Source organism: Canis aureus, chromosome 18, assembly GCF_053574225.1.
Source record: "Canis aureus isolate CA01 chromosome 18, VMU_Caureus_v.1.0, whole genome shotgun sequence".
NCBI lineage: Eukaryota > Metazoa > Chordata > Mammalia > Carnivora > Canidae > Canis > Canis aureus.
This window is the reverse complement of record NC_135628.1, coordinates 39,813,639-39,838,855: the sequence shown is the minus strand read 5'-3', so window position 1 is coordinate 39,838,855 and position 25,217 is coordinate 39,813,639. Positions and strand designations below refer to the sequence as shown.

The following is a 25,217-nucleotide window of genomic DNA, read 5'->3' as shown; positions in this document are numbered from 1 at the left end:
AAACAACACCAAAAAATTTAGCGCCCGAATACAATGTAAAGGTCTTTTGTTGTATTTATTTGTTAATTGTGTCCCTCTTTCCACTGAACTATGAGCTTTCTGGAGGTTGGTGGCCATATTTTACTTCTAGTCTGTATTTTCCCACCGCTTTCAATCAGAATAGTAAGTGGTTAACATATAATGTAAGCTGATTATCTTACTGACCAATCACATATAAATGAAATTATATCAGTAGCAGTTATACTGCTAATTAACAATTAGAGAAACTCTGAGCTTTTATATTTATTGCAAATTTATTTCAGTCCTCATTCAGGCACTAAAACACAACTGCATCCTACAGACCCGCAAAGACACCTCTGTTCATTCTTTATTGATATTTCTGAAGGCTGCATTCTCCATGTATCACTTTTTTCTACTCCATTGATCTTTCCCCCTTTGTCCAATCAACTGTACATTCATATGAACACATGAATGTATACATATCAACCTACACATTATCACTGCGAAACATGTAAGAATATAATAGCAGTGCAATTTTTTAAACAATCATCCAAAGTTCATACTTTACATTAAGGTTCACTCTCAGTGTGTTGTACATTCTGTGGATTTGGACAAATGTAGAATGATATATATTCATCCTTATACTATCATACAGAATATTGTCACTACCCTAAAAATCCTCTGTGCTCTGCCTCTGTATCCCTACCCCTACCCTTTGGCAACCGCTGAACTTTGTACTGTCTCCATAGTTTTGCCTTTTCCAGAATGTCATGTAGTTGAAATTCTATAGTATAGCCCTTCTAGATTGGCTTTTTTCACTTGGTAATATGCATTTAATGTTCTTCCATGGCTTTTCATGGCTTGATAGCTAATTGCTTTTTAGTTATGAATAATATTCCATTGTCTGATATGCCATAGTTTTGTTTTGTTTTTAAATATGTTCATCTACTAAAAGACATTTCAGTTGCTTCCAAGTTTTGGCAATTATGAATAAGTCTGTTATAAACATCGGTGTGCAGGCTTTCACGTGGTCAGGAGTTTTCAACTCCTTTGGATAAATACCAATGAGTATGATTGCTGGATCATATGGTAAGAGTATGTCTAGTTTTATAAGAAACTGCCAAACAATCTTTCCAAATGGCTGTGCCATTTTATATTCCCACCAGAAATGAATGTTGCTCCATATGCTCACCAGCATTTGATGTTGTCAGTGTTCTGAATTTTGGCCATTCTAACCAGTGTGTAGTGGTATCTCATTGAAGTTTTAATTTGTATTTCCCTGATGACACGATATGGCACATTTTTTCATATGTTTACTTGCCATCTATGTATCTTCCTTGATGAGGTGTCAAACTCATTGGCCCATTTTTTTTTAATTTTTTTATTTATTTATGATAGTCACAGAGAGAGACAGAGAGAGGCAGAGACATAGGCAGAGGGAGAGGCTCCATGCACTGGGAGCCCGATGTGGGATTCGATCCCGGGTCTCCAGGATCGCGCCCCGGGCCAAAGGCAGGCGCTAAACCGCTGCGCCACCCAGGGATCCCAGCCCATTTTTTAATCAAGTACTTCTTCTTATTGTTGAATTTTAGGAGTTCTTTGTATATTTTGGATAAAAGTCCTTTATCAAATGTCTTTTGCAAATATCCTCTCTCAGTCTGTAGCTTGCATTTTCATTCTCTTGATAGCAGTATAAAGTCAATTAAGATTCTCCTACTAGAAAAGGGGCACCTGAGTGGCTCAATCAGCTGAGTGCCCAACTCTTGATTTCAGCTCAGGTCATGATCTCATGTGTCATGGGATTGAGCCCCTCATTGAGCTCCTCAGCAGGGAATCTACTTGAAGATTCTCTCTCTCTCTGCCCCTCCCCCCACTCGTGCATGCTCTCTCTCTCTCAAATAAATAAATATTTAAAAATATATTCTGCTACTAAGGCAAGTATTGCCTTCTCTAACCTTTTAATCAAAAGAATAGTATATTTGATTGATTATTTGCTCATTAAACCAGTAGTCAAGAAAACTTAGTGTATGTTTAACCTCATGCCAAGGACTTTCACAAGAATAGAAATGAGGCATGGTTCCTGCTACCAATGGGTGCTTAGTTACGCAAACCTGAGTAAAGAATGGAATTTCTTTAAAGGAAAAAGTTCTTGTCAACCTCTAGCATTACCTTAAATTATTTTCTTTATAATCAAATACATATAAACAGAGAATAAAGTATATACTCCTTATATTTATTCATTTAATACATATCTATTGAAGTCTTACTGTACTCTAGGCACTGAACAAAGTAACAAAGGTAGACAAAGTACTTGACTTCACAGGCATGTTCATTCTGGATGGGAAGAAAAAAGTGTGCACATCAAAAGAAACATAACCAATCCTTATTTATGGCAGTTGTGTTCTATAAGGTTGCCATAATGAATTGATAAACTCATAACCATTGCTTCCAGGGGAATTATAGGATTAGGTTTCTGAGAGCCTCTGGTCGTCACATTTTCATAAACTAATCAATACGTGATCCTGTTTGGGGGCACCTGGATGGCTCAGTGGGTTAAGCAACTGACTCTTGATTTTGGCTCAGGTCATGGCCTCAGGGTTGTGAGATTGAGCCCCTTGTTGTAGAGCTTGCTTAAGATTCTCTCTCTTCCTCTCCCTCTGGCCCTCCCCTACTGCTCACACACTTTCTCTTTCTCTCTCTCAAAAAAAAAAAAAAAAAAAAAATACATGATCTTGTTTTATGTGCATTTCTGTTTAAAGACATCTTATTAATATGTAAGGTTGATTCATTAGCAGTGAATTCCAGCCAAGGGCTCATGCCTGAAGGAAACTTATCTAATACGTATTTTGTCAGTAAAGCACATCACAGCCTTCTTGTGCTTAGGGGCACTGGACAATACTTAGCACCATGCTTGGGAGCCATTATAAACAGTGAAATAACCAATAAAAAAAACATAAAAATTAAATTTCATGGCACCAAATTAACTCCAAAAAGGGCATTTATTTATGGTATGGGAGTTGAAACAAGACAGCAGAGTATTGTCTTATTCAGCCTTAGATGAATACCAGGTGACTCAAACTTTCCTCCACTCTAGCCTTGTCCATGAATGACTGTGAAACACTGATTTGGGGCTTACAAATAAATCTTAGAGAGTAGGCAAATGCAAAAATTCAGAATCCATTAATAAATGAGGACCAACTGTAAATAATAAATTTCAGATAGTGGTAGGTGTTAGGAAACCAGTGAAGCAGGATTGGGGTAGAGAACGACAGGACACCATGAACAGCTATTTTACAGGGTGACTAGGGCAATCCTCTGTGAGGAGAGGACACTTGAGTAGACATGAGTGATTAAAAGGAGTTTGTTCTGTCAACGTGAGGGGAAGGAGGATATTGTAGGGAGCAAATGTAAATGGCTGCAAATCAAGGAGCAAGTTTGACTTGGTTTATATGAGGAACAGGACCAAGGCCTCCATGTTTGCAGCAAAAATAAAATGGCAGAAGAGGAGTTTGAGAAGGTAATAAGAGGTCAAGTAATGCATGGTCTTGTTGGCCTAAGGAAGAACTTAGATTTTGTGTGAAAGGGTAATGAGAAGACACTGAAGGTTTTAAAATATATATGAGCTGGGGTGCCTGGCTGGCGCTCAGTCAGTTGAGTGTCATTGACTCTTGATTTTGGCTCAGGTCCTAATCTCAGGGTTGTGGGATTAAACCCCACCTTGGGGAGTCTACTTCCTCTGCCTTTCTCCCCACTGGTATGTGCATGCATGCTGTGTCTTTCTCTCTCTCTCTCTCTCTCTCTCTCATAAATAAATCTTAAAAAAAAGAAAAATAAACAAAAATAAAATATATATGAGCTATAGGTTATAACTCAACTAATTTTAGAGGCCCCCTAAAATTACAAATTAAATTTACCTCCTAAAATACCATTCAAATGAACTATATTAACTTAAGTGACAAGGTTTCTTTAAAAGTAAAGTGGTGACACAGTGTGACTCTCAGGCTGTCTTCACTGCTGACCCTGTGCCAGGTGATGACCCCAAGAATGACCTTCACCTGACACAAATGGGTCATTTCTTACTCACAAATCCTTGGTGTTTTTTCCCTCTAGTCTGCCATGACTGTACCAAAACACTGTTGCTGGGCTGCCTCTGACATACAGTCAGAAAGCAACAAGATCCAGCTGATCCAAAGCAGGTTAAACTAATTTTTTGACTCTTATTACCTAGAGGAAAATCTAAAATTAATATTCCTCCTAGAGAACTCCTAGAATCTTCCTCCCTCAAGGATTAAACCCCCAGCCCTCCAGAATTATTTGATAAACCTTGCTCCAGTGGAGCCATTTCAGGGCTGTGAAACTGCATTGTATAATCCTACAACGGTGAATATACGTCATTACACATTTGTCCCAACCCACTCAATGTATATCACCAAGAGTGAGCCCTAACGTAATCTATGGGCCTTGAGTGATAATCATGTATCAACATGGATTCAGCACTTGTAAATAGATACCACTCTGGGAAGGGTGTTGTTAGTGGGAAGGCTGTCCATGTGTAGGGGCTGGGGATATGTGGGACATCTCTGTACTTTCTGCTTAATTTTGCTATGAATGTAAAACTCCTCTAAATACTGAAGTCTTAAACTTGCTCTACATGGAAAAATAAACAACAATTTAGGATTGCAGTAAGAATATATTTAAATATAACTGCATCAGACAGACTCCAAGGCAGCCCCAGGCCCAGTGCCTGAAAAGAAGTTGGAAGACAATGTCTGAGGCCTGAGGGACAGAGACATCTCTGTGCCTGTGTGGGTGTTTGAGGGGGGATTGTGGGTTAGGCAGGGCTTGATTGGGACCACATGATTGGATGGTGTATGAGAAGGGGAGAGACTAGCATATTCTCTAAGGTGAACAAAGGCTTGAAGGCCAGAAGGTTTTCAGAGTACAGAGGGGACTCCGTCTGTGAATGCAGACGACTGGCTGGAACAGAGGGTTTTGATTAAGGGATCAGGGAAAAGCAAATTTGGAAAGGCTGGCCCTACCATTTCAGCACTGATCTACCCCAGTGGGACCAGACAGTGGTATTCATAGCCTCGGATTGTCTTGTTGGAGTGCTGGCCTTGGGATCTGTGGCATGGAGGTACTTTCTCAATGTAGTTATTTCTACTGAGCCTGTCACTAGCTCAGCAGGAGGTAAAAATTACTTGACAGTCTCTCCTGGCTCTCACCCATCCAAAGCGTGAGGGAGCGTAGGGGTGTCAGAGTGGGTGGGCGTTGAGGAGGGTTAGTCCTTAGGAACTGAAGCTTTCAGTGAAGAATACAGCACACAGAGAGGCTTACCCATAGTCTGGGGCCCCAAGCAAACAGGCCCCCCCACAGTGGAGTCCCCATTTGTACCTTTCACTCTCAAAAGGTTTTATCTGGTATGGAAATCTCTCTTCTCTTTCTCTGTCTCATGCACACATACATGTACACATATGGAGACACACACACACAATTATTATCAAAAATCGCTTTGGAATTTAAACTCTCAGCTAAGGATCCTTCTCCTAAACAAAGCTACATTTTAATACAGCTCTACTGGTTCCCTATTACATTGCAAATGTGAACTACTCACCGTAGGCAGTACGAGCTCCTTTAAGTCCATTTGACTTCTAAAGGCGAGGGTGATAACATTTTGGATTTCATTTTTGTTTGTCCTATAAGAGTCTTGAGTTTGGGCCAAAAACCCAGGCCGTGGATGAATGTGCTTTAGACCTCACTTTTTGTCACAGGGCCAAGTGGACTTGGGAGAGAGGGTGGAGCTGTCTGTTCAGACATGATTTTTAGTTTGCCCTTTGCCTCTGGAGCCAGGGCCTGGCCCCCATCCAGCCGCACGAAGAGAAGATTATGGTATTTTCTAGGTAATTTTAAGGAACACAAACCCAAAGTAAAGTCAGGTGGTTTCAAGTCTGCACTGAATTTTTCATGTTAAGGATTTGTCATGATTTGGGTTTTCAGCAGAGCTGTATTTTAAATGATGAAGGGAGTTGTATTCTTCTGCAGACAGGCATGTTTTGGTTGTTTGCTAATGACCTCTGGTTTTGCTTATGAGGAGTTTTGTTAACAAATGGAAATGTAGCAAAATAAAACACTCTCTCTCTTTCGTACTCTTTTTTTCCCTCTTTCTTCTTTTTTAAACAATGAGAACCCTTGCAATAAACTGTCAAAACCAGGCTATAGATATTGGTTATTGTAGCATCATTAATACTGTGTAAAAATAAATTAGTCACTTTAGCAATCAAACACATTCTTCTGATCTCCTGTCGGTGCTTTTAAACAGAGCCTTCCCCTCACTGTTTGATAGATCCTATTGTTAAGAGAAGAGAACTGTAGAGATGTATTAAAAAACTCTTTGAAATTTTTCCAACCTCAGGAACCCATTCAGCAGTAATTAGCCTTTAAGGAGGTTGATAAAGGAGAGCTGGGCAGGGGCCTGCCTGCTGGAGTTTAAAGGTTATCCCCAACCCCTGGAAGAGAGGGTTCAGGTTCAGGACCCTTGTCATGCTCCATCTGCCCTGCCTTTTCTTGCCCTCTGACCCCACCACCCATCTCACTCTCCACCTACGTTTCCTCAAAGAAAGAGAAGCCAGGACTGAGCCTGCAGAGGGTGACAAAATTAAACCAAAATAAACTTTTATCTCAAGCACAGACTTCTCTTTCAGGGGGGAAAAATTGCTCTGTCTTTAGGCTAAAATGACTGATTGAATTGAACACAACTATAACTTCTGGTTCCTGTTTAGGTCCATTCCTTCAATGGCCGTGGCCCATTCGTATTGAGATGGCACTGAATCCCACAGAGCTTTCCACTTCCCATCCTCACCCGTCCCCATTGTCTCAACACCATTGCAGAACTATGGGTGTGATTGAAAGCTAAGTGAACATTTTAAAAGAGGCTCTGCTGTCTCCAGAAGGGGGCATATTTATAAAAATTCACTACAATTCCCCTTAGCAGAAGGTATGGTAAAGACAAGATAGAGGTGTCATCATTGATAACAAGGGAACATGATCAGGAAGGGGGAAAGAGCTGCTCAGAAGCAGTGTATGTCTTGCAGTCTTGGGGAAATTCCCTAAATATAGAATTTCACGGTGAATACGCCCATATGGGTGTGTGTTAGAGACCAAGATAAAAGAGATGTTCCTTTTCATTTGAGAGCTGTATTCGTTTGCTAGGGCTGCCATGCCAAAGTACCACAGGCTGGGTAGCTAAAGCAACAGAAATTTATTTCCTTAGAGTTATGGAGGTTAGAAGTCCAAGATCAAGCTATTAGCAGAGTTGATTTTTTTTTCTGAGGCCTCTCTCCTTGGCTTGCAGATGGAGGTCTTCCTGTGTCTTTACATGGTCTTCCTCTGTATAATGTCTGTGTCCTAAACTCTTCCTCTTTTAAGGACACCAGTTATGTTGGATTAGGGCCCACCATATGACCTCATTTAACCTTAATGACCTCTTTAAAGACCTGTCACCAAATACAGTCACTTTCTGAGGTCCTGGGTTATTAGAGCTTCAACATATGCATTCTGGTGCTAACACAATTCAGCCCATAACAAGAGCTAAGGACATGTCATTATCACAGTTGACTCTTGGTTATGGACCAAAAAAGTTAACAACAGTGAACATCCCATGAGTTCCTTTCACACACACACACACACACACACACACACCTCATTCCCAGTGCAGGAAGAGCTCCCAGTCAACTCAAGGTTGACTCCCAGGGGCAGCAGCTATTGGGGGAAAGTAGCAGGAACAGTTGGTGCAATGTGATTAATGGAAAAAAAATGACTTTATTGATGTTGAATCCAAAGACCTATTTCACCATTGTCACCATGATCAGAATATATTTACTAATTGGTTAAGATTTCAAGTTCTGTGTGCTGATATTTGGACTTAGGCTTTTTCATAGTCCATGCACAATTCTCCTGTTTCTGGGCATCACTCTTCTTCTCCAGATAACTAAATAAGAATATTCCATGGAAAAATATGTTTCTCTGTGTGTGTCTGTCTGTCCATTTATATATATATATATATATATATATATATATATATATATATATCTCTTACACACACACACACCAATTGAAATGTATATGTTACAAAGCATCTTAGGTACATACTGATGCTTTCAATCTAAGGGTAAGTTTTGTTTGTTCTTAAGGCGATAAAATTCATCATTCATCAGACATTTAATTCTCAATACCTTTTTCCTAATTACACAGAAAATTGCTGGCTAGATTTCCTACTGCCCAAGTCACTAGTCGCCTGTCTTATTATTACTTTTCATATCATTTTTCCTCCCCAAAATAGTGCCCTGCTCCTGGTTCCTTCCCCATAGTGTACAAACATGCTGAAACCTTTGCCATGACAGGGCAGTGATCATAAGTTTCATTGGAGATTAGGTTTAAGTTACCAGAGTGAGGGGGAAAGGTTCTGAACCAAAGTAGCATGCTAGAAGAACAAGAGGTAGCCCAAGGAGGATGTTCAATCAAAAATCAATCAGGGAAGGCAGAGGTTCAGCCCTGAGGAGACTAAGAAAGAATTGCAAGTCCAAAGAATCAGAAGAAAGTTCAAGGCTCTGCTCCTAAGTGTCAGGCAGAAATGAGACTGCACCTAGATGCTTCCTGCTTCATCACCTACTTTCAACGCATCTTATCTGCCTCCTATTTGCCAGCCTTGATGCCAAGTGCTCAAGATACAAATCCACATAAGAAATGGTCCAAAGTGTCAAGGATATTACAGCTAATGACAAGTGGGTTGACCTTGAGAAAAAAAAAAAAAAAAAGGCAGCCCTGAACATCAGTGATGTTATCATCCTCTTAGAGATTGGCAGTTCATGATTTGGTGGGTGGGTTGGCTTAAAGTATCATGAACATATCCTAAAATTGGGTTTAGCTCTCCAAAAAACTTGAAGAGCCAGTGTGCATCCACACTGACCACTGCCACATATTCCAGCCACTCCACAACAAACCTAATCAGTCTTCTGATAGCTTGTCTCTGAGGCTATCAGTAAGCCCCTAATCGCTAAATGCAATGGCTTCTTTTTAGTCGTCATCTTATATCACAGACTCTACCCCTCATTCTTAGGGCCCTCTCCAGCCCCAGTTATGTCTCATGGCTTGCCTTAGACATCTCCACTGGTTCTTTCCCCTTTGCTTCCTTGGCCCAGTTTTTCAAAATTTCTGTCACAGCCTTCTTTTTCTTCCTCTCCACTCTCTCTTATCCCTCAGCTTCTCTAATCAGTGATTACTTGGCATGGGCTTCAAGTCTGTCCTCCTTTTCAATCCTGGACCCACATTTTCACTGTCAGCTTAACCTGAGTATCTAGTCCAAAGACTCGAGTATACCATGTTTAAAGTACAAACTAGAAAAACAAAAAACAAAAAACAAAACAAAAAACTAGATCTTCCTCCCCTACTCTCTTTCTTCTTCTTTCTACTCGATTAATGATATTCATCATTCAGCTGTCCACATTGGAAAAGCTGAAAACCATGACAGTAGGCATCTCTGCATCCATTCAGTGCAAAATACAATGCTTTGCACATCTATCAGTACATGTTTAAAGAAGTTAGTAGCTCATTGCATCAAGAAGTCTAAACTCTATACTTACGACCATTCATAACATGGCCCCAACCGTGCCCTAAACAAACCAGAATTATTTCCTGTTATTTTTCAGGGCAAATTCTTAGAATCCACCAGGCTGTCCCCACTTTTCAGCTTCCCATCCATCTGGGAATTCCGTGCTGATTTTCACAGCCAGGTCTTTGCATGTTTTGCTTTCCCCTCCTTGACGGGCTTCCTTCCCATCTGTCAAAGTCTAGGCATCTTTCAAGGCGGGTTCCATCACCTGTCCTAGATAATACCTTCCTTGACCACATCAGACCATGGTAACTACCAACACCCACTCCCCCCCGAATCTCCGAATTCCTCTGGCACCAAACATCTGTACCACAGAATTTCGCACCTGGCTACATACTTGTTCTCTTTCTTTGGTATAAACAAGACAGAAAACCAGTCTCTCTTCCAGGGATTCACAGACATGGTAAATTCCTCCTTGACTTTTTTCCCAAAAATGTGTCTTTGAGGAGGAATTTGTAATCTTTCTTACTTCAGATGGTGAAATTTACATACCTTCTTGTGATCAACATGTTTTGTCTTAGTTGTCAGGAAATTTCGGACTGTTTTGGGACCAGATTGTAATAATCAGCTTATCTCAGAATCCTAGCAAACATTATCTATCCTGCCTGCCTCTACTGCGTGTTTATTCTTCATTTTGCAGACATTTAATTTATGAGACACTGTAGATCCTTTTGGGACAAAATGAGAAAACAGACCTCCAATTAATCGTATCCTTCTCATTTTATTTCATAACTTCTATATTCCTACCCGGATTGTGAGTCCTTGAGAACAGAGTTAGATATTCTATATCTTCTATTAATTGCCCAAAGTAGAAAGCATACGGTAGTCTCTTAATAATTCACTGTTGATGACTTAATGCTTTTGGATGTCCTAAGTGAAATAACCTACTTTGTTAAAATGAGTATTTTAAACCGAGATGAAAACATCTAAAAATTACATAATTCTAACAAAGGGCCTTGAGCCTATTTACTTCTGCTAGCATTTTGTTCAATGTTTTAAAATATCGGAAGTAGAACACAATAAACACGAATCACAAGTTAAAGTTTATGCTATTACATTATCTAAACTTAACACTTAAAATAGGAAAGAAGATTAACGAAATCAGTAGTTCACTGCCAGTAACACTTACCGGATGACAGAGTGCATTTTTGCCCCCAGAACCCCAAAGCCCTGCTGGCTGCCTTTCTGATAATCACACCGTTCAGGTGGTGTCTGACTTATTTTTTTCTCCCCTCATCCTCATTTTCACTCCCCCTTTCCCCTCCCTTCCTAACACAAGATAGCAAACATTAAGATTGGCTTTCAGTAAAACTATGTGTGCCAGTCATCAAATTCTTTTTCTTGCTTGCTTGCTTTTTCTGGGGGTGGTGGGGGATGAGGGGGAAGAGGGGTTCCTTTTTAAAGCTCACCCAGGGAGAATACTTTAACTTTGAAAGAAACCACAAGAATGTGATCATCAAGTCATAGCCAGACTTAGCCTGTGTTCATACTTCCTGTCCTTTTACCCCTACCCACACCCGCCCCCCCAGATTCACCCACCAACACATACCTAGAGCTGTTATTTATACAGAAGGTGCAGATAATCCATATAAGTACAAACACTTTTGAGACTCCTTGCCCAACTGACTGGGCTTTCCCACTGTGCAAGAAGTAAGGGCTATGGATCTTTTCCTTGGCTCTTTTAACCAGATGGAAATGTTTGCCTTTTCTTTTCACAAGTTGCCTTCTCCACCTTTTCCTTCTAAGCAATAATACTAAAGAGAGAACGAGGATAACAACAGACACAGTATCTTCATAATTATGAGATTCAAAGATATGTCCTCCCCAAACTCCTGATCTAACCTACATTGTATGTGTGATGTTGGAAGATAAATTAAAACTCATTTTTGCCATCCCAAGTAATTATTTTTGGACCAAACCAGTGTGGGTCCACCTTGGCTAGCTTCATGCGACCTCTTACCTTGCAGTTTGTCCAGGGCTCCTAATTAATGTAGGTTCTTTTCGCACAGCCATGTGTAATGTCCTGAATCTCCTTGCCTCATGTTTAGCTTCTGTTTGCTTTTTTAAAAGAAAGTAATTTCAATTTGTCTTAGGTGTAATAGAATATAGTAAGCAAATCTGTTGCAAAATAGGAAACATAATGTGCTCTACATATAAACAGAATATTTTGAACGTCTGCTATGTGGGATTCTCCTTTTTGTTTTTTTCCATTATTGAAATAAATATAAATATCAGCTATACTAGTATTAGATATAATATAAAAGATGTATTACATTTAACATCAGGAGACACAGGAGTGCAGACCTACAAAAAACTTGCCTTGACCCTTTGAAAATGTGTCCTTGATATAGATAGAGATGGATAGGGATATGTAGATATAGATCATATATATAAAATCAATTACTGATACAAGAAGCAGAATAAAAAATTTAAATAATTTTGGGATGCCTGGGTGGCCAGTCAGTTAAGCATCTGAGCCTGGAGTCCTGGGATGAGCCTGGAGTCCTGGGATGGAGCCCCGCATAGGGCTCCCTGCTCAGCAAGGAGTCTCCTTCTCCCACTGCCTTTGCCCTCCCCTCTGCTTGTGCTTTGTCTCTCAGATAAATAAAATCTTCTTTAAAAATTTAAATAATTTTACCATTAGAACTTAAACCCAGAAATCTGGGTATTTAGGTATATGACTTTTGAACAAAAATGAAATTTATCGAAATGTCATATTTACTAAGTATAATGAGATCACTAATGTCAGATTAGCCCTGGGGACCAGCAAATGTTTACCTGGCACTTTAGAAATAAGTATGAGTCAAGGTATAATGAATGGATCTAGATTTATAATTTTATATATTTTAAATCTTTAAGAAGTATACATTAGGAGGGCACATGATATAATGAGCACTGGGTATTATATAAGAGTGATGAATCACTGACCTCTACCTCTGAAACTAATAATACACTATGTGTTAATTAATTGAATTTAAATTTAAAAATATGTTTTAAAAAAAGAATTATACATATATAGAGATAATAGCAGTTCATTTATACCAGTAAGATAATTTGTAAGCCAGATGCTGGAGTGGAGGTTGACAGTTTGAGGATCAGCATGGATCTGCCATTTAATTTAGGAAGATGCAGCTAAACAATTTGACATAAAATAGGTAATAAATGAATAAACAAAACTGGCACCACATTATATGCTCATTCTTCTAACTTTTCAAGTCTTCAAGACAAGGATACAACCACACTTAAAACTGCTTCTAGGGCTAACCCATTATCCTCCCTCTACACTCCCTCATCCTTAATACCAACATCCTTCCCACCTGCCTCGAGTACAGTCTGTAAGCAACCTGACCTTTATCTACGTATACCTCCATTTATGTAGAGAGAAGAAATGCTTCCTCCTCTAACTGAGATCCTGTTGGACGTGAAACCACTCCGCCACAGTAGAAATAGAATTGGCCCAGAACCACCAAAGGGGTTCTGTTGTATTGTTTGCCTCCTACAGCCATGGGGGCCTTCATAAAGAAAATACCAGCCTAGAGAAAGAATAGCAGTCCAGAGAACAAGCCACCTCAGTTGCACTAAGGAACCAACTCGGCCACTCCGGTTTAGGCGTTACGGTGGCCCTCTCTCTGCTCTGCTGCAATTCAAGCAAGAAGGCAGAGCATAGCAAAAGAGCCAGAGCAGCTGAGATGAATGCAAACAGCAATTTAAGAGAGCATCCCAGTTTGTTTAGTGTTTTCGCACAGATTTGGACAGCTTTGTGCTACTAAAATGCCCATGTTAAAGAAGAACCATTAGGTGGAGCTGATATTCATAGAAATCATGCCAGTGCGGGGAGGGGGGCGGGGGAATATTCCTTTTATGAATTAGGCAGAGCTTGTAGTTTTTATCATGGCTTTAAACACTCAAATACTAGTCAAAACCTGTGAATATGTATACATTCTTTTATATGGATAATTATCCTCTTTATTGGTGGCGCCTCCTGGATTAGGAGGATTTTTCCATGCAAATAAGCAGGAGAGGAAGGTAGTGCAACAAAGAACAACTTTTATGTGGCTTCAGTACCTATTTAGCCAAACTTCTACATTTGTAGAGAGGCAAGTGCTCTACATTCCTGGATTTCTAGAAACTTCTTTGTAATTACTTTAAAGTGACTAATTCAAATTAAAGTCCTTATATAGTTTCTGTTAATGCATACAAACAGCAAGCAGACCCACTGTCCGTGTGCTGTTAAGAATAGCTCACCCAAAGTATTTATGTCTAATTTCGAATATCTGATCATGATAGAAACAGGCAAAGGTATCGTATATGTCTGGTCTGTATTGTTTTAGTATGAGCAGCCATAGAAATTGAAGGTTAAATACGGGATACTGTGTGCTTTTAGAAGGATCCTAAATTACGTTGCAAATAATGTTTTCTAATGATAGTACCAAATTCACAACACCTCTTTTTGGCCAACAGAGTTGGGTTTTTTTGGTTTGGTTTGGTTTGGTTTGTGAGTTTTGGTTTGTTTGTTTGTTTAAGCACTTTCTTTTTACGGTAGAGGCATCCATTTTTGTGTGAGCCTGAAGTTTTGGGGTCCTTTGGTGGTTTTTTTAAAGTGATATTGTGGTCTCACATTTTAATGTTTCCTGGAAGAACTGGCTGGCTATTTATTTTAATTACTTCACAGGAACCCACATGACAATTTTTGAAGGACATTTTCTTATTACTCATTGTTTAGTATTTTGGTCATCGTTTTTTCCCAACAGGATATAGTTTCAAGGTAAGATTCCATTTGTTTTCTTTTTATTTCAGAATAAAATACAGAAATTCTACTGTTAATTTTCTGGCCCCTTCCCCACCTATCCATGTATCACCTCCACCCCCACCACTCTTCCCCTCCACTCCAAAAGAAATTTTCATGGTTTGGGTAAACATTTCTACTAAATCTGCTTGAAAGCTAATCATTTAGAGGCAAATACGACCTCAAGAACCACAGTGTTTGGAGGTGTTAGGAGGCATTTAAACACAAATCTTCCTATTCACAGCCTTCAAAATTCTAAACTATTGGGGATGCCTAGAGGTTCTGATGAGGGGAAAATAAATAACATAGGGAAAAAATAAAACAAATGTTTTGTTCTCTAAATGTGACTTTGGTATGTATCTGACATCAGAAATAGAAATTCATCTTTCATGAAATCATTTTATAGTTAACTGATTGGAAAAATATGCAGCTCTAGTCATTGTCAGAAGTATACTTATAAAATCAAAGCTCAAATTTAGAGATCAAGTCTTTATTGTAAAACGTTGATGGATGTTGTACGGTTTCACTCTGGAACAGAGTTCACTACCTGCTTCTCTCGTGTAAATTTAATATTCTTTATTTCTTCTTTAGTTGGTCAAATAAGAGGTCTGTCATTACTTTCATAATTTCCAGTTTTTCACCAAAAACCACCCTGATACATTTTTAGATGCCTATTTTCATGAAATAAAAAATGTTTTAAAATTGCTGATGGGAATATCACAGGACATCGAGGAAAATGGCTTTAACTATAACACTTACCTTTGAATAACTCCTTGTAAAAAACTTTCACAAACTTTTTTCCCTTCAATCCTTACTGCAGAACAGAGTCGTGGAAAGCCAGTAGGAACTTGTTAGATCAATTGCTCCCACCTTCCATCTTATAGAAGAAAAAACTAAGGTCTGGGATGTTAACTTAAATTTACCAACGTCTATAGTCTGTGTCTACTTTCCCCCATTGCTTTTCTGGCCCATGTGTCCCGTGTTATCCTCATCTTTCAGATCATGTAATTACAGCCTCTCACTCAAAGCTCTATAGACATTTGGTGAACTGGAACCCAGATCTCTGCCTCCTGGCATCATTTTAATATACTCTCTAATGCATGGCCTGCTGTTAATCCCTGCTGGCTAAGGGCCATTCGTATCCTATTCCTAGTTTTTTGGAGAAAAAAATTTCTGTTTGTGTCATAAGGTGCTAAGGATGCCTAGAACTGTATGGGTAGCACCTTGAGGATTATTAATGATTAATTCAGGAAATGAAATAACCATCTGTGATATTTTTAACCCCTTCTACAAGTTACGCAGTATGTGCTTAGTAAATAACAGTTGAATTGAATGGAACAACAGGTTAACAGAGCTATTGTTTTTGCTAAGAAGACCGAAGACCGTTGCTATGTTTTATAGAGGACCACATGCTTCCATCAGATAGAGGATGTGCTTAGCAGCTAGGAAAACCAGACAATCAAATCTAACTCCACCACTTACAACCTTCGTGGCCTTTAGAAAGCTACCAAGTTTCCTGAACTATAATTTTCTTTTCTGTAAATACTGTCTACCTTACCGAGATTTTATGCGGATTAAATTAGAAATGTGTGTGTAGAGTCACGCACAGCAAACACCCAACAATTTACCCTTCCCTGCCCTTCATGTCTGTCTGAGAGGTGACTGGTGGCCTGCTTCTCTGCACTGTTTGAGAGTCGGGATAGTAAAGTCGAGCCGATACGTGTGTCTGGATATTTTTGGGTTTTGGGCGCAGCCCTGGAAACTTGACTAAAGCACAGGGTGTTGTGGCTTTGTTTCACTGGCATGTGTCACACGTGTAGTACGCTGGGCAGCAGTGCACTTTCCTTGTTTTCCTTCTTTAGCAGTGTGCCGGTGCTGAACGCAGCACTAGAAGGGGAAGCACACAGGTGGAGAGGTCTTTGGTCTCATGAAATTTGATGGTTTGGAAAAACACTTGCTACAGTAACATGCTGTGAAACCATATTGAGTTTACTAAATGGCCTTGAGTATTTTGCAGAGTAAATATGTAGGTCACCAAGCTTCTGTAGCTTTAAGAGATACAAATAATATTAGAGGATCCTCCTCAAAAATCACCGGTCAGGATCTGTCCCCACACTCTGCATCTTTTCAAAACTTGAAACATTCTAAAATCAGTGATCATGCTATAGTGTTGTGAGTCCAGACATTTAGGTTTCAGACTTCCATAACAGAATCTTTAGACACTGATGCTTTTGACATACTTTGTGAAAATGTTAATAGCTCATGATATATTTACCTACTACTGTAAAATGTTTTCTATTAGGCACTTGAGGCAAAGAATTTTAAGGTTTTTATTTTAATTCCAGTTAGTTACCATAGGGTGCTATATTAGTTGCAGGTATACAGTATAGTGATTAGGCACTTCCACCTGGTGCTCCTCACGACAAGTGTGCTCCTTCGTCTCCATCACCAAATTTTTAATGGGGTTTTCAGATAACCCGTTGAGCCCCTTAAAATAAAAAAGACCAAAGAATTCCTTTATCAGAAAAGTACAATTAATATTCAAAATAGCACTGCTTAATAATGGAAGAGTGGCATTAACCTATGCCTGTCTGCTTATACCAGGTTATACTTGGGAACCAGTGGTTCCTCACTGCTGGTCCACCAGGTATCCTGACAGTGGGTTCAATCCCGACGAAGACTCTCCCAACCTGTGAATTTATCCACATTAAAACAAAGCCTTTGAAAATGCAAGCCCTTCTTCCTTTCCCTAAACGGGTGCATACTGCAGCCTAGAAGAACATGCCAGTGATTCTTGCAGTGGGAGCTTCCGTCTTGAGGGTCGGGGGTGGTGAGGAAATTGGAAGAAAACCTAGACAGTAATAGCATTTCAAACTATACTATTAAGCAGGAGAAAATTGGATTTTGGTAAGTCATGAACAATAGCTGTTATTTCCAGATGTCTAAAAAGTGAAGTCTCCAGGATATATTACAACTTTGACTAAGTTTCTCACAGAAACAGCAACTAAAAGAAAAAAGGAAAGACACAAAGTAGAGATTAACAGGGTAATTTATCTCAAGAACTAATGTATCAGATAATATTGGCTTCCTAGAAAATGACTGTTTAAGGTTGGGTGGTTTTATAATTGATCAGAACAAGGACTGCAGATGTGGTATGTGTTTCATGTCTGTCTGTCTGTGTATGTCTCCATCTAGACCCCCATACACTCAGTTATATTATCAGCTGGGTCACCGAGAGAGGATACTGAGAATTGACGCTTTTAAGCATGTGTTTTCCACCTTTTGATTTGAAGAAAAATGTGTTATTCGTGGTCTTTAACAAATAGTGACTGGCTAACGATAAAATCAAGAATTTGGGGCGGGACTAGTCTTTTACTAAGAGTTAAATAATTTAGTATTCACAAGTGATCAAGGAAGGACCAGCTACTCCAGCTTAGTAAGGAATAATGATACAGTCATGCCACTTGGAGGTGTCTGTCACTGGATATTCAGATTCTCTGGATAAGGTAGTTTGAATCACCTAGTCCAAAGCACGAGAGAAAGCAAGAAGCTGCCTAAATAGCAATTGGGCAAATAATTTTACCTTGAAATCACACGGCAAGCATGGTTTATAATAAACGTTCTGACATAAAAGAGTTATAGAATATTAAAATATAAAACCATAAGGCTAATGTCTACCCTTTCGATTTTGAGGTCCCAATATCTTACGTTCTTTTTCAAATCATTCCCACATTAGACATTTTTTTTGCAAGTAAAACACATCTCACCCATCTACCTGTGCCCCTCATGCGCAGTGGCCCATCTAAAATCTTCTGCGTTGCTTTACTAGTATTCTATAATTGTGTTCAGTGCTGAGCAATGCCAAAGCAACGTAATTCATGAAACGAGAAATCACTTAGTTACTACCTTCACCAGTCTTTGCCCCAGGTTATTGTCTTTGCACGGATTTGGATTTTTCTCACTTTGACTTCAGCACATGCATTCTGTGCATTTTACCTTTGCTAACAGTACACTTTGGAAGTTCACTCTAACGTTTGGAGCTGTTACCTACAGATAACGTTCTTTGCATACCCCGTGCGTAAAGGATTTGATTGTTCATATTTTGTGTTATGTTTTTTTTCTCTTATTACTCTGGTCTGCCCAGGCATTTAGTCGAACCCATGAAGGGAATGCAGACAGCTGACTGGATGAAGAAGACATTGTGGAAAAAAACTCCCATTGTTTAGATTTCTGTCAGAGGATATAAGAATACTTAATTTCTTTTATCTCTAGGGCTTTCATTATCATTTAAATTTCATTTTACATTAATTGATCAGGGATTAGTAAAGCCATTATGCAGAAATTAGAATAAGACAAGCCAGATGGAATGAATAATTCATGAAGTCCAATTACATTTTATTTCTGGTGTACTTTCAAACTTGCCTCCGACTTCTGTGCTATTTTGATGTGACAATATTCACTGGAAATCAAGAGTGCCATTTTAATTTATTGTATCCCTCTGGAGTGGAAGCATTTGTATGCGGTGGGGGTGTGCTAATGCATCCCCCCCAAACACCCGGTTTCGGGGCTGCTGGAAATCCTGGGGGATCTGGAGGACGTGGTGCATGCCCTGGGAGGGTTCGGGGATTCTCCGCTGAGCCACACCAGTCGGCCCCGGGGAGGCAGAGACACTAGGGCCTGCGAACCCCCCAGAGGAGCCACGAATCCCCTCCAAACCTGCGTTCCCGTTGCCGCCCGCGGAGGAGCGGGTCCCGCCGCAGGCCTGGGGCCCGGGGCCGGGGGCCCGGAGGCCGCGCTGCAGCTGCAGGCGGAGCCCGCGAGGTGGCAGGCGCGGCCTTGCGCGCGGGAGGGCCGGGCGGCCGGGCGGCGGGGGCCTCGGCAGCATCCCCGCGGCGCCGGCCCCAACGGCGGGCCGCGCGCCTCCCGGAGCCGAGCCGGCGGCAGCGCGGGGCTAGCGGCGGCCGCGCCCGCCTGCCCCGAGGGTCGCGACCGCCGGGGTCCGAGCCCGCCGCCGCCGCAGGCCCCCTCCCCCCGCGCCCGCGCCCGCCCCCGCCCCCCGGTATTTATTTATGCCACTGGACAGCTCTAGGCACATTAAAGCTGCGGTTCCCCCTCTCGAGGACTTTCATCTCGGGGAGTTTATGACACTTAGCGAATGTGCAAAGTCCTTAATTAGGCTCGCTAGACGGCCCGAGGCAGCGGCAGCGCCACCGAGTCTTCCCGGTCTCTGCTTACAGCACAACAAGCCGCTCTACTCCTTTGAAGACAACGCGGACTACGTGTACGACGTCATGTGGTCCCCCGTGCACCCCGCGCTCTTCGCCTGCGTGGACGGGATGGGGCGCCTGGACCTCTGGAACCTCAACAATGACACGGAGGTGAGCGGCGGCGCAGGCGCCGGGCGGGAGGGCTGGGAGGAGGGCGCACCGGCCCCCCCGCCGCCCCCGCCGCCGCCCCCGCCCCCGCCCCCGCCCCGGGCCGCCCCCCCCCCCCGCCCATTGCATTCCACGCCGCTGCAGCCCCGTCCCCAGAGCGTGGCGGCTCCTGCGCGACCGCGGAGAGCCCCGTGGTGCGTGTGCCCGGCGGGCCCCCGGGAGGGCGAGCGGCGCTGCGGGCGCCGAGGTCGCCGAGGTCGCCGAGGTCGCGGAGGTCGCCGCCGGCAGCCCGCGGACGCCCAGGGCGGGTGCGGGGAGCCCTCGCGCTGCGCCCCGGGAGCGCTGTCCGTGTTCAGTTCAAGGAAGACGATTCCGTCCACCCTTTACGTTTAGCTCTACCCTCCGTTTGATTTTTACGAGGCAAAGAATCCTTGTCTAAAATGCTGAACTCGCAGGCGGACTTTCACAGTCCTTTTTTTTTTTTTACTCTGAACACATATGTGAAACGTAGTATTTTTTTAAAAAGTGGAATTTCAACATGTCACGTTCAGAATACTTCACAAGTACATCTCTTTTTTTTTTTTTAAAAAAAGGGGGGAATCGACAATAAAGGAATTTTTTAGATGATTCTGAAAAAGTTCTGTACATATTGATGTTTTTAAAAAATGATGCCATGTGCATGGTCCCCTTTTTCCCACACTCTTAAATTTACCCAGGGGCTAATTCAGCTACTTGGTTTGTGTTTGTTTTTTGTTTTTTGTTTTGTGGTGACTTTTCTTTTTTTAACTTGAACATTAAATATCCTTCAGTTTAATACAATGAAACGGGCTCTTCATCACTTCCTGGCTTGTGATTCAGGGCAGCTCTCCATAAATAAGAGGGGACAGGTAAGGGGAGCGAGTGCTGCAAACTCTGCAGCAAGTGGAGAACAAGAGAAAGGTCTTTTGAAGTGTTTTGAGCAGGAAGCAACTCAGCCTTTTTAATTAGGAGGCCTACAGCTGGAGGATATGAGGAGAAGGAGGTTCCCCTACTATTTTTTTGTGGGAGGGGGCAGGGCAATATCCCTCAGGTGTTATTATTGAGCCGTGGTGTCTCGCAAAATTCTGTACCCCTCTAGCCACTGCCAAATAGTCATCTTCTGAAAATATTTCAATTTAAATCTGTGTTTTCTTTCTGCTACAAGAGCTATGTGACAGAGGCAAGGGTTACGTAATGAAGCATCTTTGAAAATTATCAAAAGGCATGAATAGTGCAATGCTCATCATTTGGGATGTTGAAATGCTCATAACATTATTGCTTTTCACGAAAAGATGCTATTATTTGACACTGTGTTGGTTTCCCAAAGTCTTTCATCACCGTTGATTAAAATCATATTGCTTCTACCTCCTGGAATAAACTCATTCACTTAAAGCAACCAAAAAACACACGTTTTCCAGGTGGGCTTAGGAGACCCCTCCCTCCCCATATCAGAAATCAGATCTACTAGAAGTGATGTTTAGAGGTGGTAGCCCACTATGATGCAGTAGACTCAGTGTTCTACACTCTCCTTAATAGTTCCTATGTAACTCATTTTGTTTTGTTTTTAGTCTGCTTTTTAGGTAAAATGAAATCAAGGTGTCAACATTGCAAAATGTAATTTTTCCCTTCTCTTTCTCTAGATATCAAGGCACAACCACATAAGAGTTTTATAGCTAACCATTTTTTAAAAATCATTAGGGGGCATGCAGACTGCTTAGTTTTGTGGTAAACATAATTCTGCTTTCAGAATAACAGTGGATATATCGAATCAGATTCAAATCCAGTAGCGAACGGAACACTTTTTAAAACTCTAAGATCATTTTTGCCTTCGATCAAGTTGAGCAAGATTTTTCAGACACTTGTCAGATTAGGGTTTAGATGTGTGTAAAAAAGAAAGAGAGAGAACCTGAATTCCTAGAGTGATCCGTTAGTGATGGTGTTGTTGAAATGACTGTACTTTTGGACCAAGTTTTCCCAACTGCTCCTATGCAAGGATAGTTCATATTCACCTACCTCAATATCACCGCCCTCCACACAATGTAGTAATCTATGCTGTGTATCTCCCTGTTTTTGCGATTAAAATTATTGAGCCTTTAAAAAATGTGAACATAACTGTGAAACCAAAGTACAGAAGTAAGATAGAGTCAATATATGGATTATTTTCATTAGGGATTCATCAACTTTTGAGAGGTCATATGAGTCAAACTAATAAAATATATTTTATCATTTCCTTCAGCACTTGATAATTTTTTAGCACATGTCACAGGCTGTGATAGTCATTTTTAAATCATTTATAAGATTTGAAAGGATATTTTTAAATAGTTAAAATATTGCCCCAGTTTGCTATACTACTTAATTCTCAATAAATAAGATTCTTTAAAATGTATTAGGCATAATTTAAAAGGTATCAGAAATCAGTTTGAGGGATTAGTTTTTTAACATATCCGTATTAAGATTCAACATTTGTATTCAATCTTTGAAATTATTCATTGATAAAATCTGATATCAAACAGAGTTAGGCAAAGTGTGATCCTGTACAGTCTCCCTAAATTATGGTGTTAAAACTAACTCTGAAAACGGTATAGCTGAATCGCGGATTGGTTCTCTGAGTAGCACACTAATAATAAAGCATATTGACAGAATTATGGCCCATCTAAATTCACATTGTTTTGGCCTTTGAAAGGTTTGGTTAAAAATTCAAGCTCCAGCCTGCACAGCAGGTACCTTTATTGTCGAAATTGTGTATTTTTTTAAAAATAAATGAGTTGGGGACTTTTGTTTTACATTTTTGCTCACAACTGACATACAGTGATTTAAGCGGGTAAAAGAATTTTTATTGATTTCAAGATTAAGTTTAAACATAGATTCTTACATATGATGGAGTTTTTATTGCTATTTTAAAGATAGGTATTGGGTCAATAATGTCCTATAAACAGATGGTTTCAATTCCCTGAACAGCAGAATGCCGGGAGTGCTAAGGCCCAGTACATGTTGGGTTTCTATCCTAAAACGACCTGTTTAGTAGACACAGGTCTTAAACAGTGGCGGGAGAGGATCTCTAGGGCCCTCTTCTCACTGGTTTTTTTTTTTTTTTTTCTTTCTGTTTCGAGATTTACTCTCTTCTTTTTTAATGACCTGTTGTCCTTTCCTATTCAGCATTCTTGTAGAGGGCTCAGAGATCTGATCTATCAGTTATAAACTCCCAAACTTAAAGACAAGAGTTTACACAACTGTTGATAGAAGAGGGGTAGACCCACTAACATCTTTTCCTAATACTAGGGTTCTTGTAGCAAATTCTGCAGGTTCCATTTCAGCACCTCCAGTTCATTTTAATAATAAGTATGATAGTGATTACCCACATGGGCAGATTTCAGTGTTGATTAAAGAATATGTGAGGCCTCTTCGACAAATAGGTAGGTGTTGCAGTCTCAGGATACCACCTTGGGGGCATTTCCAAAGTTAGAGAGTGCTTTGTCCACCCTGACACTGACAGGAAGGGGGAAAACGGGGCGGGGGGGGGGGGGGGGGCGGGAGAAAGGTAAAAAGAAAAAAAAAGAAAGGAGATTTCGAGCTTTTGAAGTTTTCCCACCTGCATTTTTTCTTCTTCTTCTGATCATCCCCTCCCCGATGAGGTTTTGAGGGATCAATACATATTTTTTTCCCTGAAGACACACATTAATATGACCTTTATTCCACCATCACCCCCCCCCCCGCCTTTTGTAGTATCTTTAATCTCAGTAAATCCTGAAATCTCTCTCCATCGATCCATAAATCATGACCCGATCGTGAAGTATCACATTTAGCTGCTGTTTGTATGGTCGGACATACACCCTGAATAATCCGGAGAAATATTTGTCACTCACTGCCCACTGACTGTGGAGAAAAGACTCTCCAGCTTTTCTTTTTGTTGTTAAAGTGTCTCCTCTCTACCCCTTCATTCAGTGGAGCATATGATTTAAGAACAATGAATCCTTTTACCCCGCACAGGGGAGGTATATCACTTTGTGCACATGAAGGCAGAGGTGACTCTGTCTCACCCAGTTAAACGTATCACTAAATTTGTGTATCTGAATTCAGATTCAGATTCTCTGTTGCCGTCGTGTCCCCTTTGACAGGTGCCAACAGCGAGTGTGGCCATCGAGGGGGCTTCCGCCCTAAACCGTGTTCGCTGGGCTCAGGCTGGCAAGGAGGTTGCCGTCGGAGACTCAGAAGGCCGCATCTGGATCTACGACGTTGGAGAGGTGCGCATACTTTTCGGTTTGTGGGTTCGGGTGTTTTTGGTCGTGTGTGCCTGTGTGTGTGCGTGGCTTTTTTTTTTTTTTTTTTTTTTTTTTGGACGTGTATGTCTAGTTTACAGACCTAGTGAAATTATTGACAAGACCTGTGAGCCGCCAGTGCCCGCTTGAGTGCGTTTGCAAATTGCCATTGACTTCAGCGGGGGTTTGCTAAGGCTTCCTTAGGGCCTCATTTGGTCTTCAGGCTCCGCACGCAGGACACTTTAGTTAATGATCCAGGCGCTTTGCAGAGTGCTGGAGAATTCCCAGCTATCCTGTGAGGGAGCGTGGCACTTCCCACCAATTTCAGGAGAACAGAATGAGTTTGTCAAATTCGTTGCGCTAGGGTTGGACTTGGGATTTGTTAAACAAACAAGCAAACAACCAGTCAAGTTTTCATGATGTTCGCTTACAATGTGGACTCTTACTCTTCAGGGAAAATGTAGCCGGTTAAAGAGGCTGACCTCATGCCCCTTCCACGGCACACACGCTCCAGCGGCTGAGGGGAATCAGAACGTTGTGCCATTTTCATGACGTTCGAAGTTATTACATGAAATATATACCTCTGCTCTATCTTATTACCTGATATATGAGGTATTCCGGAATTACATGGCACATATCGAAGGGGGGAAAAAATCTGTATTTTTTATTTCAGATAAATCTCTTTAAATGTTTATACTGCTTTTAATATTACCTTATAAATCAGCTGCACTTAAATGTGTCTGTTTATTCTTACTAAATGGGAAAGCGTTGACAAAGACCTTCATCTGCAATGAGGTTAAAGAATTTTTTCCTTAAAGACAAAGAAAATATTGAACTTTCAAGCAAAACAAAACAAGAGTGTTGTATAATGCTGGTCTGGCGTAATATGAATCTAGAATTTGCATTCCAGGGGGAAAATCTACCACATTTGTATGTATAACACCCTGGGCCCAGGCAGTACTCTGTGCCTGCCTGGTGATGGGCTGAGCCGATCACTCCGAGGAAGGTTCCGTACGGTTTCCTCAGTCGGCGTTCTGTAAATTTGGCAGTCCCGATGGCTTGTTCTACACTAGAACCTTAGATGAATGCACTGCATACTGCTGTACGGTGGAGTC

General features: G+C 41.0%; 1 protein-coding gene and 1 long non-coding RNA gene across 11 annotated transcripts in view; one reads left to right on the top strand and one right to left on the bottom strand.

Moving 5' to 3' along the window:
• LOC144288880 (uncharacterized) overlaps window positions 1-10,873 on the bottom strand; it is a 38,216-nt gene extending 27,343 nt beyond the window's left edge. The window contains exon 1 of the long non-coding RNA XR_013356903.1: window positions 10,797-10,873. This is a non-coding gene — a long non-coding RNA (uncharacterized LOC144288880). The remainder of the gene's footprint in view (window positions 1-10,796) is intronic.
• DYNC1I1 (dynein cytoplasmic 1 intermediate chain 1) overlaps window positions 1-25,217 on the top strand; it is a 438,502-nt gene that overhangs the window by 396,389 nt on the left and 16,896 nt on the right. For 5 of the 10 annotated variants that reach the window (XM_077856834.1, XM_077856839.1, XM_077856835.1 and 2 more), the window contains 2 exons: window positions 19,619-19,831; window positions 23,962-24,087. The exons of 1 other annotated variant lie outside the window; for it this stretch is intronic. In XM_077856834.1, coding sequence (XP_077712960.1) covers window positions 19,619-19,831; window positions 23,962-24,087 — 339 coding nt within the window. The remainder of the gene's footprint in view (window positions 1-19,618; window positions 19,832-23,961; window positions 24,088-25,217) is intronic. 4 more of the 10 variants (XM_077856842.1, XM_077856840.1, XM_077856841.1 and 1 more) reach the window with 1 other exon arrangement.